The sequence below is a fragment of the Acyrthosiphon pisum genome, chromosome A2, assembly GCF_005508785.2.
Source record: "Acyrthosiphon pisum isolate AL4f chromosome A2, pea_aphid_22Mar2018_4r6ur, whole genome shotgun sequence".
NCBI classification, from domain to species: domain Eukaryota; kingdom Metazoa; phylum Arthropoda; class Insecta; order Hemiptera; family Aphididae; genus Acyrthosiphon; species Acyrthosiphon pisum.
Genome location: NC_042495.1, coordinates 82,220,889 through 82,235,717, shown reverse-complemented (window position 1 = coordinate 82,235,717; position 14,829 = coordinate 82,220,889). Strand labels below are relative to the sequence as shown.

The following is a 14,829-nucleotide window of genomic DNA, read 5'->3' as shown; positions in this document are numbered from 1 at the left end:
TTTGTTGTGATTGTATAATATTATTCGTGGGTACTTGAAACTTCTAACGTTTACTATCATATATTCATGATTTTACCACGGTTTTTTGTTGATGTATAACGCGTTATAACTTATAAGTACCTAATAGATATTATGATATGATTAATTTGGAATTTATTATAGGTACCTATTATAGGTCAATTTTTTTTTAATACCATAGATAAGTATATATATGTCTAATACATAGACTGATATACCGTCTCCGCTCAGAATCGTTTTTCTTATACAGTGATATTATATCATTGAATTCAAATTTAATACTGTCCATTATACAGTGACCCACTTCTAACCTACTGTACAGCAGAGCGACATCCACTTACCCACCTTTTTTTGAAAATAGAGCCTGGTACAATATAGTTCTCAGAATTGTTTTTCGTGCGCAATAATTTATGATTGAATTCAAATTTAACACAGCTATAACAGTTAGGTTAAGCCATTTAATGGCTATGGTTTGATTAATAGGCAGCAGGGCCGTCCTTTGAGCGGGTCTTGGGGGGGTCTCACCCCCTCACTCAAGATTTTTTTTTAATATTTAGTTGGCAAATTTGGCACTTGGTCAATGTTTTCGGCAATTCGGCATCGTCAGTATTTAATAGTATTTTAATTATTTTCAAAAAATATTTGTAGAATATACAAATACATATTATATATATTTGATATTTGTTTAAAACGACATCAACGACATTTCGAATACACCAAATTTCAAAAATAGACGAGTTTATCTATACGATCAGTGTATTGCGCGACTGTACAACACGTAATCAGTAGCCCGCAGGTATTCTATTGACTTATTCTTGGTATTATAAAATATTTGAAATTTTAACTTTTTCAGTCGATAGTTGTCGTCTATTCGACTAAGGTAAGTGGTAACATCTTGTTCTGTAGATACTATATAGACTCTATAATTTTAATATTGCCTACATGTTTTTTTTATATTATTCATAGTCTTAACATATTTGCATATTTATGCTATTTTAATAATAATGAAAAATGTGTTTAGGACACAAAATTAAAATTATTTTTCTTCATTTAAATATCTAATTTCGTCCAAATTTGAACATAAAATAACTATAAAAAACTGATTTTTTTAAATATTTTTTTCATTTTTCGATTACCTACAGAATAATCTATAATAACGTGAAACCTTGTTTTACATTTTTCAATCCTTGTTATAAAAGTTAATCCTTTTACACATTTTTAGATTCTGAGTGGAACGATGAATGTATTGATTTTACAATGGTGTTTTTTTTTTTTTTTATTTTTGTGTCTGTCATCACCTTTTAGGACAGTAAAAGTGCTTGGATTTTCTTCAGCAGTACTTTTTCTGATAGGAAAGTGAATCTAGTTGGTACTTTGGGGGGGGTCAAAAGTAAAATTTTTCCAATAGTTTTCAAAAGCGCAGTGAAAAACAAAAGAAAAATTAAGCAAAAACGGGAATTTTTACGCAAAATCTGTTTTCGAGAGAATTGATTTTGGTTTTTGGTGTAACTTTAAAACGAATGACAGTACATACATGAAATTTTCACTGGTTGTTTATATTTCTATTTTCTATACATGATAAAAATGATCAAAATATTTTGATTTGTTTTGAGCTGTTTACGGACAATTTCAGTTTCCAATTTAATTAGTTTTTATTTCTATGAATGTCAATAAAACATTATTTGTTGAGTAAAAATACTTGACAATTTAATACAGGCTCCTACTATATTATTACAATGACATTTGAAAAATATTAAAAATCCTTAGTCACAGTTTTTTTTTAATTAGCATTTAAAATTCAAAAATTGACAAAATATGTAAAAATCACGAAAATTATAGCAGATTATTTTGAGTTAATAATTCGTAAACATTTTTCTTTTTTGAACTAAGATTTTAAAATGTAATACAAGATTCTTTATAGGATAATCTACCTTTATCAAAAAAAAAAATGTCTATAAGAAACTCAAATTAAATTTTTTTGAGCGTTTGAAATTCATATTTTTACAACATTAGATATTCACTCGATTTCTTACGTAACGATTTTCTTATTTTGTTGTAATTAAAAAACGAGTGCCTGTAGAAACTTGAAAATTTCACTGAATGTTTATATTAGCATTTTCTTTCTACGATAAAATTTTGAAAATAATTTGACTCTTTTTGAGCTGTTTACGGACATTTTTTTTCTATAAATATCAATAAGGTTTTATCTGTTGGGCCAAAAAGTGTAAAAAATTAATACAAGGCTCCTGATACATTGTTACAATATCAGTTGAAAAATATTAAAAATACATAGGCACAATTATTTTTTATAAGCATTTGAAGTAGAAATTTTGACAAAATTTATCAAATTTAAAATTGAATAATTAATTTGTAGTTAAAAATTTATAAAATGTTCAACTTTTATATCTAAGGATTGAAAATTTAAAACAAGATTCCACGTAAATATTTAATTCTGTTACCAAAAATTCCAAGAAATACATAAGCACAGTTTATTTTTATAGTCATTTTAAGTTCGAATTTGGACGAAATTACATGTTAAAAAACCTAGAATAACTATTTTAGTTATTTTGTTGTGATTGTATAATATTACTCGTGGGTACTTGAAACTTCTAAAGTATACTATTATATGTCTATGATAGTATCACGGTTTGTTGTTGATGTATAACGCGTTACCTAATGGATATTGTGATATGATTAATTTGAAAATTATTAATAATACTATACATAAGTATAACTATAATAATATGTATGTCTAATATCTAGACTGACAAACCGTCTCCGCTCAGAATCGTTTTTCTTATACAGTGATATTATATCATTGAATTCAAATTTAATACTATCCATTATACAGTGACCCACTTGTAACCTACTGTACAGCAGAGCGACATCCATTTACCCACCTTTTTAATTTTTAATTTGATATATTTTGTCAACATTTTTTTGAGTCGGCAAGTTAATAGGTCTACCCCCCCCCCCCCCCCACCACAAATTGTTCTTCGGGACGGCCCTGATAGGCAGGAACCTATTATAATACCTACACTCGAAACCTACTACATAACAGACCGACTACTCAAGTTTATTTCTCATGTTAGCTTTATAGTTTATTTAATATTTATATGAAAGCTATCCTATTCATAATGTTCATGTGATCAAATTTCAAAAACCGAATATCCCGAATATAAACGCCACGTTAGTGAACCGTTAAATATGTTGGCTACCTGCTTTATTTGATACAGTGACAGGAATTTCCCACTGTCAGATGCTGTATATTCTACATTATAAATATTATACAGGATATTAATAAAATATATTACGTAATATATAAACTACACTGTGCTTTATATTATATTGGCATTGTCGCACACGCAAAACCCAATAATCGCCATGCCTTTGACACACCATGTGGAAAATACATTGACTCATAAAAAGGCCAAAGGGTCCGAGAAAAATTGAATAAGAATACTTGCTTGGAGACTATATAATGCTTACCTATAAAAGCCCCTAAGGTGAGTATAGGAACAAAGTATAGCTATACTTATATGTTATATATTATGCAGTGTATAGATTTTATATGTATATTATTATACCACATTACAAAGGCTTTTTATTATGGAGTTATAAGCTCTATATAAAGTTATTATATAATATCTTGTGAACTATTCAACGTATTATACGTTTTCCAAAGTAAATATTTGTATGTTTTTAGATTTATTTCATTTCATTAATACAAAAAGTAATTAAATATGAATAGTTAGATGATTTTTAAATTAGGTATACACTTGTAAGTTGTAATATTACTTATGAAACACTAGCTGATCCCGTGCACTTCGTTTCCCGTTAAATGTACCAACTCTATATGACTCAAACTTTGTTTAATTCGTTATTTAATATTCGGTGTATGGTGTTCAACATTTATCATAACTTTTCTGTTGCCCGGAATAAAAATTCTGATTTGCAGCAGTATATTATCAGGTAGGCAATCTACCTGCGGTAGGTAGATTGCGGACCCCGTGCTGTTAGTACGTAAGTGTATGATTTCACTCTAAAGTAACAAAGTTATACGATATGTAATAAGCCTGTCTTCTTCCCAGATGTCTAATCTACACACAAACTTCCATTTACATATATATAGCTGATCCCGTGCACTTCGAGGCATATTTAGTAAGTCACAAACACAACAATTTTTTTAATTATATAGAAATTTGTGACTTAGATTCATTAATATTATAGATGCACAGCAAAGAGACGTTTACATTTTACCATAGATCATATATACAACATACCTACCATTGTTTTTGAGTAATGTTTGATAAGTGATTATGTATTATTATTATTGCTATAGTTACTTGTTATGACATATATATTTTTTAATATTTAAATATTATAATAAAATAATAATACAAATCAACAACATGCCCGATTAACCTATAGCAACCAATATATATAATACACTGTTGCGCCACTATTTCATTTTTCCAGATTTCCTACTTTTCCGGTGAATTTTCCTAAATTTTTCTCTCCGTAAGAACCATCCTCGTACTTCAAAGAATATTATAAAAAAAGAATTAGCGAAATCGGTCCAGCCATTTTCGAGTTTTAGCAAGACTAACGAACAGCAATTCATTTATATATATATATAGATAAATATAATATCTATAGGCTATAAGTACCTATTATAGCCTATAGAGGGTAATGTATGGTAACGTAACTACGCGGAAAATAATTCCTTGGTTAACTTGCAGGAAATGGCCGGAAATATCGAAAAATATCTCAATTAAATCTTCAAATTTTTGAAGCTGTGCCTCAGTTCCACATAACAGAGCATTAGTGTTTATCACAACAACAAATACATAGGTACTTAGTGGGTATTCTGTATTTGTAGTAGATAGTTACTACATAGTACATACCACAAAAGTTAAATAGATAATAAAAGAATTAGTTATTTTTAGTCGTAATTAATAAATTATTATAATATCTAAAAACTAAGTCTAACAAGTCTTTGAAACAAATTTGAGAAAACTTTATAAATAACAGATTATTTTATATCAATAGCCTTAATAATGTTTAATTAACTAACCTTGTTGAAGGGTTTACAATATCCACGTTAGGTTCCTCAAGTAAACTGTTGCCAAGATGCTGAAAAACAAAATTTAACATGTTTAAGATTCACAATGAACAAAACTACCTTTGATGAGAAGTCATGGGATAAGTTTAAGCATGGAAACTAAATTGGAATTCTTCTGTTTTCTCATTATGTAAACTATGCGGACAAGGCTGAAAAACAATGAAGGGTTCTAACGGGATTTGCATTTATAAAAAAAAAAATTATAATAATAAAAAAAAGTAAAAGGAATAATGAAAAAATAAAAAACTTTGAAAATATTAAGACTGTGGATTGGAATGTCAATAAATAAGAAGAACTAATCGGAAAATTAAATAAGAAATTCATATCGTTTTTACCACAGCAACTGAGCAACCTGATGATATCAAGATATTTTTTAATTAATTTAATAAAAATAAAAAAAGTATAAATTATATTCACTTGTCATAATACTATGAAGCATAAGCTATAAATCAATGGTAATCCATCCAATCAAAACCATATTCTACATCTCAAAAATACATAAATATTGTTTTTTTATTTTATGAAAATAGTTAAATATTAACATAATGTGATCGGTATTGAAAATCATTCTTAAATCGTACTAATAATATGATCTATTATTTGAGTCATCCTCTCAAAATTATAATAATACAAATTACAAAAATGTATTTTATTCATACAATTTTGTTAACACATACGTTTATAAATTTGTATGGTTACTAAAGTCTAATATATTAATTATAATATATACCAATATTTATTATAGAAAATTTCATATTGACAATATTATGAGAGGTAATTGTGATAAGTTTAATATTATCATTTAGAGGTATGATGAAGTTAACATTTGATTTTCTTCATGCAAATAGTACTCTGTATAAAAAGATACTCTATGAAAATATGTAATCTATCAAGCGTCTTGGTGAATTTAGGAAAAATATGATATTATACAGAATCATATGATATTATTAATTATGTTCTGATTAACTGATTTTCTTGATGAAACCATACAATATATAATTTCAGTATTCCTTGTACTACTCTAAGAATTTGTCCTCTATTTAATAGCAGCATCATAATATATTTTCTGTAATATGTATTACCTATATGACATGTCAAGAATATGGTTAAAATTTAAAGATTTATCAATTAGATAAATCAATATCAATAAGTACTAAGATTAAAATGAAGTAGCACAAGAAAGTAGTAATGTGTAATATTGTATCAAAGTAAAAAATAAAGAAATTACCTCAAAGATAAGATTATTTTTAATTTTTAGATAATATTATAAAGAAGACCCCTTTTTTAAGTAACAATTTATTAATATAGAAATAAAAATGCAAATAAATAAGTTTCATTCTTAATTTGAACACTTAAATTCAACTTTTGACATTGTTTAAATATATTGTATATTTAATTAATGCTTTTGAACTCATATTAATAATAAATTATAAAAGTAGGTACCTTACTTTATTTGCGTTTTTGCTATCAATGACACAGACTATTCCTGAAAATGTATACATTTAGATTATTTTATTATTATTTTAAGTACTATAAGAACTAAGAAACATATAACATTCCTTATTTGTCAAAATCAATATACAGTAAAACTTCTGTTAACGGTGACCTCTATAGGACGGTGACCTCTATGTAACGGTCAATTTTTTTTGTCCCGTCGAGTGTATCCTAGTGTTATTCTACCTCTGTAGGACGGGCACCTCTAAATAGCGGTCATTATTTACAGTCCCTTTGGTGACCGTTATATGAAAGTTCTACTGTAGTAAAATTATTTGATTTTTAATATTAATTTAATGTTTAATATTATTATTAATTGTGTAGTATTAGATTTAGATATGTAATAACAATACCAATGCATTTTACGTTCACATCGATATTCTTAACTTCATATATTTTTTTCTTACAAGAGTAAACGTCATTGATAATGTAACATTCATTCTATGTAATGAAAAGTACACTTGGTAACTAAATATTTAACATATCTACATTAATATGTTGTTTTAATATTTTGAATCGATACACATACACATACACATAAATATTATTTAATAATATTTATCATTATTAAATTGCCAATCAAATACCTAATAAAAATTATATAATTTTGCTTATTGAATTCCCAGTAGAAAATGTCTTTCTGTTATTTTCTGAACTAACTTCTTTTCATGAGTCTTAAGAGGACGCCACACCTACAAGTGTTGTCTTCGTCTTAAAAATGTATAACAGCAAATGTATGCTCAGCAGATCAGATTTGCCTTAATTTAAAAATTAGAGTGAATCAGCCTATTATGAAAATTCATGGTAAGAACATCTTCTGTGCTTGTATGTTTTAAGATATTTTATTTTTTTACTTAAAAACTGAATAAACATAAAAAAAAACCAATATAGGAACACAGATAATGTTCTTACCAACAAGTTTCATAATAGGTCGATTCACTCAAATTTTTAAATTAACAGAGCTAAACATGATCTACAGGGCATAAATTTGCTATATTATGCACTTGTAAGATGGAGACAACACATGCAGTATGTTGTCCTCTTAAATAAAATCATTTTCAAATAAATGATATTTACCTATCGGTAGAATTTAATACACAATAATATTGTTTGATTACTTGAAATTGAGTTGTTTAATATTCATAAATTAATTTTTATATTTTTATGATATAAATAGGTAATTAATAATTAATAAATTTTGCTAAGACTATATTTTATATTTCTAGATTAATGTAAGAAATTTGATTTACCAACCATCTAAATGAACATCACTTCCCAGTTCAGTATCAATCCAAAATAATTTTGCAATAGGTCCTGAAAATGTAAAAGACTAAATATATTTTTTGCTTTTTACATCAGCTAAACTATTTAAAATGTTCTAAGTTACCAGGATCAGCTAATCCTGTAGTTTCTAACAATATATAATCAAATTTTCCACGTTTGGACATGAGGTTTTCGATTGCTTTCACACCATTATCTTTGACGGAACAACATAAGCAGCCATTTTGTAGTTCAAGCCATTCTTCACAAAGATTTCCCTTTTCACCAACAGCAATTGATTTTTCCATAGTGTCACCTTCAAAAAAATAATAATTAACATTATAAACAAGAAAACTCAATAAAATGTTATTGTAAAATTGGTACAAAGTTTTACAGTTTAAAAGATAGGTTTAGGATAAATATTTGTTGAGCAGATATAATAAAACTAATGATGATGATACTATTGAATAATATCGTGTTAACACATTGAATGCATACTGACGTAAATTGGCGTCATAAGGATCAATCAGCAACACGTTTAACGCCATTTGGCGTCCAATATAAAAGTAAATGGTTTATTATTCCCTTAGCGTGGCTGAATGTTATTTTATTATTATTTAGCGTAGATTAAACACGTGTTTTTAAATATGTATACAGACGTTGTTACGAACAGTTTTTTTTTTTTTTTTAGAAGACTTGTTTTTACATATTATATCATGATATCTATCATACATACTGGGTGAAAACTGCAAAAAGACATGTGCACTTTATGCAGTCAACATGTTAAATGCAAAACGTCATATTACATACCTTCGCCAAATTCGTTCAATATGACAGCGATTTTTTTATTGTGTTGTTCTGTAAGTATATAATTTAAAAGAGTTGTCTTGCCAGACCCTAAGTAACCAGTTATTATTGTCACAGGCACCGGATCCAATGTAGTAGCTGTCACCAATGATGGGATTTCATCGTCCGAGTCCATTGTAATTATTCTGCAAACTGATTTAACACAAAGAATATCAGTTAAATGAATTAGTCAAACCCTATTAGGTATTATCATCCCTGATTAAAAAATAACACAAAATAGTATTTATACTTTGTAGTCAACGATATATTAGTATAGGTATACCTATGTATAAAAACAGAAAGTGAAAATCACAAACCCACGCACTACACACAGTTTATCCTTTGATGGTAAGTTTCACTTAGGAAAGTAAATACGTGTGTTAAGACTTAACCTACCTAATCAAGAAAACAGTAACTTGAAGTCAGAACGAGCACTGTGTACTGTGTTAAACAACCCAGTACAACTTGAAATCGTTTGAAAATGTTTTCAAATAAAACGTTATCATATTCACGAAGATAATACAATATTATATTCACCTCTATATATCCAACTTGATTATATTAATTATTTTATTGATTACATTTATCATTAATAATATTATCAGTACTAGCATTGTTATATTCTGTGATTGTAGTCCGTGGTATATGTAGTAGATGATAGTATATGATCTAAGATTGTAGTATTGTCCAGTCCTGTAATCATAGTCCGTGATTATCATACATCCATATTCATTGGAAAATATTACATCTAATATTAATTATCCACTGTAACGAGTTGTATATCTTAATATATTACTTTAAAATGGTTTATAAGTGCTCAGTATCAAATTGTTTGAGTCATGACAAAACATTTAGAAAATGTACTCTATTTTCTGTACCTACTGACCCCATATTAAATAAATTATGGAATAATGTAGTTTCTGGAAATAATAATAAAGTTACTATTGTGAAAAAAATATGTGAATTGCATTTTACAAATGATGATTTGGTTCGAACTTATGTAAATTGGCCAGATGATGTTTCTGATCACCGAATGACGAACCAAGTAAGTATTTGAAATGTATATTATACTTCCTCAAAAAATCTTCCTTTTGTATCATATTATTTTGAAATTATTAAATAAGTACTATTATAGTTGATAACTCTTGACTACTTAATATGTTATTGTTTTCTTAGATGATTGTTCCTAGGTTACAAAAGGGTGCTGTGCCATCATTATTTGGTAATAGTGTCAACAAAAGCTTTGCTGACTGCTCAGAAATTACACCTATACTTGCAAGTCCACAATTCAGCACAGAGGTATGAAAACCATCTAGTTTTTCCATTATATAAATATTAAATTACACAGTATCAGGAGTGAATACAGAAAAAAACTTGTTTCAAATAAATGTATTGGAAAAATTATTGACCAAATAAATGGGACGCTGGACAGCCTAGTATAGTATACCTATTGCATTTTTTTTTTAAATTAATTTGTTATAGATTCCACTATGTCGTATAAAACTTGATCGGACTTGCAGTACACAAATTGACTCTAGCACAAATTCAAACTGTAACTCTCTGGAAATGCAGGCGCTTTTTTCTGATGATGATAGTTCTTTTAATAATTCAGACAACCATCAGGATCAGGTAAATACATCTATTTCTGCTTCATATTTATATTTCATTCCAATAAATTCAATGTTTTTAATAACACTTTATTCGAAATGTATTTTTATTAGATCAAGGAATTGCATTTTATTGATTTTTTCAAACAATTAAAATCTATTAACCTCCCTACTGGATGGAGTTACATTGAAAATGAAATAACATTAATCTTTTTTTCAATGAAAATTCAAAATGAAGATATTCCTAAAGCAAATGTTGGAAAACAAATAGTTATCCTACATAATTTTCAAATTTTGTGTTATGCTTTTAATGTTCAATTAAAACCCTCAAATTTTAACTTGAAAAGTTTTGAAGTTGGACCTAATAACATTGAGAAAGTTGTTAATTTATTAATGTCATTTGATAAAAAAAATATCTGCATTGGTGGTCCAAAAGCAATTAATTTTTCAGGTAAGTATTAAGTATTTTACCTTATACAATTTCACCAAAATTATTACCATGTATTACCTTATTTATTAAATTATTTTTATTTTTAGGTATTTCAGTTAAAAGTGCAAAACTAAATGATGGCATATGGCATCATAATAATTGTACAGTTGTCATAGATTCACATGGTGTAAATAGGTGTAAAGAATGTAAAAAACTTTTTGCAACATTTAGAGTAAATAAATCAAGACATACACGTGGCAATGTTAAAAAAAATATTTCTCAAACATCAACACCTAATAGAAAATGTTCTTTGTCAAACATAATTAAACAAAAACATGAATTACAAGTATCTAATATAAGGTACCATATAAGTTACATTTACATATATATGTCTCTAATATTTCAATTAATATTTTTTTCTTTGTAGACTTAAGAATAATATACAAAAAACAATTAACAAACTTGGAAATTTGCAAAAAAAAATGGAAAATATTACATTTGATAATTTACAATGTAATGCAAACTTGAATGAACCACAGATAGTTCTAATAAATGAAATTATAAAAACCAATTCTGTTAAATCCAGAAATCGTAGATATTCTGAGAATTAAAGTAAAATAGTAAAATAGTTTAATATTAATTAAAAACTTTTTAGTTCACAATTAATTATTAACTTTTTTAAAAAAGGTTTTGGAAAACATGATCAATTGGCTAAATATTTGGGAGCAAAATAATAAAGATGGTAAAATATCTGATGATGAATTTCTTACTCAGCCAACAGCTGAAGGCCTAAGAGTTACGTTGCAATCAACTATAGATTTGTCTAAATATTTACTGAATAAATGAATGTGGGTACAGATTTAGGTTAAATTAATATTAAATTATTATTTTTAACAGTTGTTGCAGAGTAATAAATGTATTATTCATTGTATCATTAAAAATAAACGAATCATAAACTATATAGTTTAGTCCTGGATACTAACATTTTTTCAGGTGTTTTTTCACACAATACGTCAAGCAACTGGATCAAATGATCACCCTTTAACTCCCACATTTCTCCAAGTATATAAGATGTTGTCTCTGTACTCTGTTTTAAAACCTCCTAAAACTGGCAACTGTAAAATCTTGGATTCGTTTTCTCCTAAAATATCTATTACAGATGTAAAACAAATATTTAGTGATACTGATAAATAATATTTCATTAAGTTGAAAATAAATAATATAAGTTATTGATAAATCTCATTTTAATGGCTTAAAAGTAAATTAAAATTAATTTTTTTGTATTCATATTTTAAATATTTCATTCAGTATTTGTTGTTAACATTTTAGTGTGTAACAATAATGATACAGCTGTTACTGCAAAAACTAGTATAGTTTTAAATTTCAAATGAAAACTTGATACATTGTTACAAGAAGGTAAATGGGAACCAGAATCTGTATTTGAAGACCCCAATTATTTCCAGACATCTACTATAAGTTGTGTTGTTTATTATGTGTGTGGATATATGTGTAGAAAAATATTTAAATCTACAAATTGTAATATTTGTAAAACTAATTTATTCTAATTTTCATGTTTTCAATTTGGTTTTAGTTTTAGAAAAAGCATTTACTATGCACTGCACAGATATTGATGTATTTCAATTAACTCTAAATTATCCTTTAGAGAATTATACAATAACATTCCCATGTGATATTCATTCTTCGGAAATTGTAAAAACGATAAGTATTTATTATGTAAGAATGCGAATGCGGCAGTGTTATGCAAAATCAACAACAAAAGAAAACATTTGTAAAGAAAAAAAAAAGGTGGGTAAGTGGATGTCGCTCTGCTGTACAGCAGGTTACAAGTGGGTCACTGTAATTGATGGTGTTAAATTTGAATTCAATGATATAATATCATTGTATTAGAAAAACCATTCTGAGCGAAAATGGTCAGTCAGCGGCTATGATATATTGATATTACTAAGTATATTTTATGATATTATTGTGAATTAAGTAAATTATATAGAACCTATTTACGTGGGACCTTGTTAAAATTTTTAATCCTTAGCTATAAAAGTTAAACATTTCATACATTTTTAACAAAAAATAATTATTAAATTTTAAATTTGATATATTTTGTCAAAATTCGAACTTTAAATGCTTATAAAAAAATTGTGACTGGATTTTTAATTTTTTTCATCTGCCTTTGAAACAATATAATAGGAACATTCTATTAAATTTTCAAGCTTTTTTAACCAACAGATAGAATTTTATTGATATTTATAGAAAAAAAAAACTAAAAATACTGGAAACTGAAAATGTCCGTAAACAGCTCAAAATAAATCAAAATATTTGAAAAATGTTATGGTGTATAGAAAATGCTAATATAAACATTCAGTAAAAATTGTATGTACTTACGGTCATTTGTTTTAGAGTTGTACCAAAACCTAAAATCGATTTTCTCAAAAACAGATTTTGCGTAAAAATTCCCGTTTTTCCTTAATTTTTCTATTGTTTTTCACGGCGCTTTTGAAAACTACTGGGCAATTTTTAGTTTTGAGCCCCCATAGTATCGACTAGATTCACTTTTCTATCGGAAAAGGTACTGTTGAAGAAAATCCAAGCACTTTTACTGTCCTAAAAATTGATGACAGACACAAAAAAAATAAAATAAAAAAAACACATCATTGCGTAAAATCAATACATTCATCGTTCCACTCAGAATCTAAAAATTAAGTAAATTAACTACATCATAAAATTGTTTAATTATAACTATATTATACAATTATAGTTTTAAAACATTTTTGTTTTTATTCATTATTAATTGTTGTACTTTATAGTTTAAAACATTTGATATATATATGTACATAAGATTATTCATTTAACACAATAAATATAAGATATTCACTAATACTAGGCAAAGTTTATAACAATTAATACATATTTTCAGTCCTGTAAAGTATTTAAGTAAAAGTATTTGAGTAAAAGTATTCAAATACTTTTTGAGGTATTGAATAACTTTTTAAATACTTTCAGCATGAAGTATTTTGAATGGTATTTTAAATACTTTTTTTTGTATTAAATACTTTTTGGTATTGAATACTTTTTGGTATTGAATACTTTGGTTTTTTATTTCGAACATTTTATTTTTATTTGAAATAATTGGTTGGAAAAATATTATTGTAAACTACAATAATAGAATAATAGTTTTATTTAATATTCTGTATTTCTGTGTTAGCCGAAGCCCAAAGGTTTGTGAAAACCAGATTTCTAAAAAAAGTTATTGAATATTGAATAACAATATTCCCTTTAAAACTATCAGATAACTATTAGATTACCTACTTCCCATGTGTTTATATAACGATAATTAGAAACAACTTTAAAAACCAAAAGTATTTGAAAAGTATTACAAATACTTTTTCAAAGTATTTGAGTAGTATTTGAAATACTTTACAATTAAAGTATTTGAGTAGTATCTTAAATACTTAAAAAAAAATGTATTTGAGTATTTACTCAAGTACTTTTTAAAAGTATTCTTTACAGGACTGCATATTTTTAATTAGTTGAAAAATAACTAAATATATGTATATAGGTAATAGTATACATAATTTTTAAGAAAAAATATAAACTATAAGTTGTGACCAGATTTTGAATAAAATTATATACCTGATGATATTTTTAAATCATATCTTATGTTATTATAAGACATAGGTATTTAATAGTTTTATTAAATTATTTTATATAATAGTACAAAATACTTATTTTGTATTTTTTTTTTTCATCAGCTTCATAAGACAAACATTACTGTATTCGGTGACTTACTCAATATTGTATTATAAAACTAATAGATAGCGCCACAATCACTCATTGACTTTCCGTAACAGATCCTGATCAGCGGCGTCATTTGGGGGTGGGGGGGCAGGGTGTGCAATGGCACCACTAACTTAAAAAATGTTAACAATTGGCCTGCCATTAATAGGTACTCCAATGCGCCGTCATAATTAACTTATACATGTTTTCATATATAGGTAATATAAAATATATATATTTTAAGTTTTTGTATATGT

At 26.6% G+C, this 14,829-nt stretch overlaps 2 protein-coding genes across 2 annotated transcripts in view; one reads left to right on the top strand and one right to left on the bottom strand.

The window, feature by feature from the left end:
• The window catches only part of LOC100163415 (COBW domain-containing protein 1), a 34,562-nt gene extending 25,263 nt beyond the window's left edge, over positions 1–9,299 (bottom strand). Inside the window, exons 1-6 of the mRNA XM_029490374.1 lie at positions 9,281–9,299; positions 8,708–8,896; positions 8,025–8,213; positions 7,892–7,951; positions 6,592–6,629; positions 5,096–5,154 (exon numbers count right to left, since the gene is read on the bottom strand). Of these exons, the coding sequence (XP_029346234.1) occupies positions 5,096–5,154; positions 6,592–6,629; positions 7,892–7,951; positions 8,025–8,213; positions 8,708–8,879 (518 nt within the window). The 5' untranslated portion in view covers positions 8,880–8,896; positions 9,281–9,299. The remainder of the gene's footprint in view (positions 1–5,095; positions 5,155–6,591; positions 6,630–7,891; positions 7,952–8,024; positions 8,214–8,707; positions 8,897–9,280) is intronic.
• A 111-nt stretch (positions 9,300–9,410) lies between these two features.
• On the top strand, positions 9,411–11,741 carry LOC100574339. Its single transcript, XM_003244039.4, has 7 exons — positions 9,411–9,788; positions 9,920–10,042; positions 10,226–10,372; positions 10,465–10,801; positions 10,888–11,140; positions 11,208–11,392; positions 11,468–11,741. Exons 1-6 carry the CDS (start codon positions 9,546–9,548, stop codon positions 11,389–11,391), a joined length of 1,287 nt encoding a protein of 428 aa, XP_003244087.1. The 5' UTR covers positions 9,411–9,545; the 3' UTR covers position 11,392; positions 11,468–11,741.
• Positions 11,742–14,829: the final 3,088 nt, after the last annotated feature.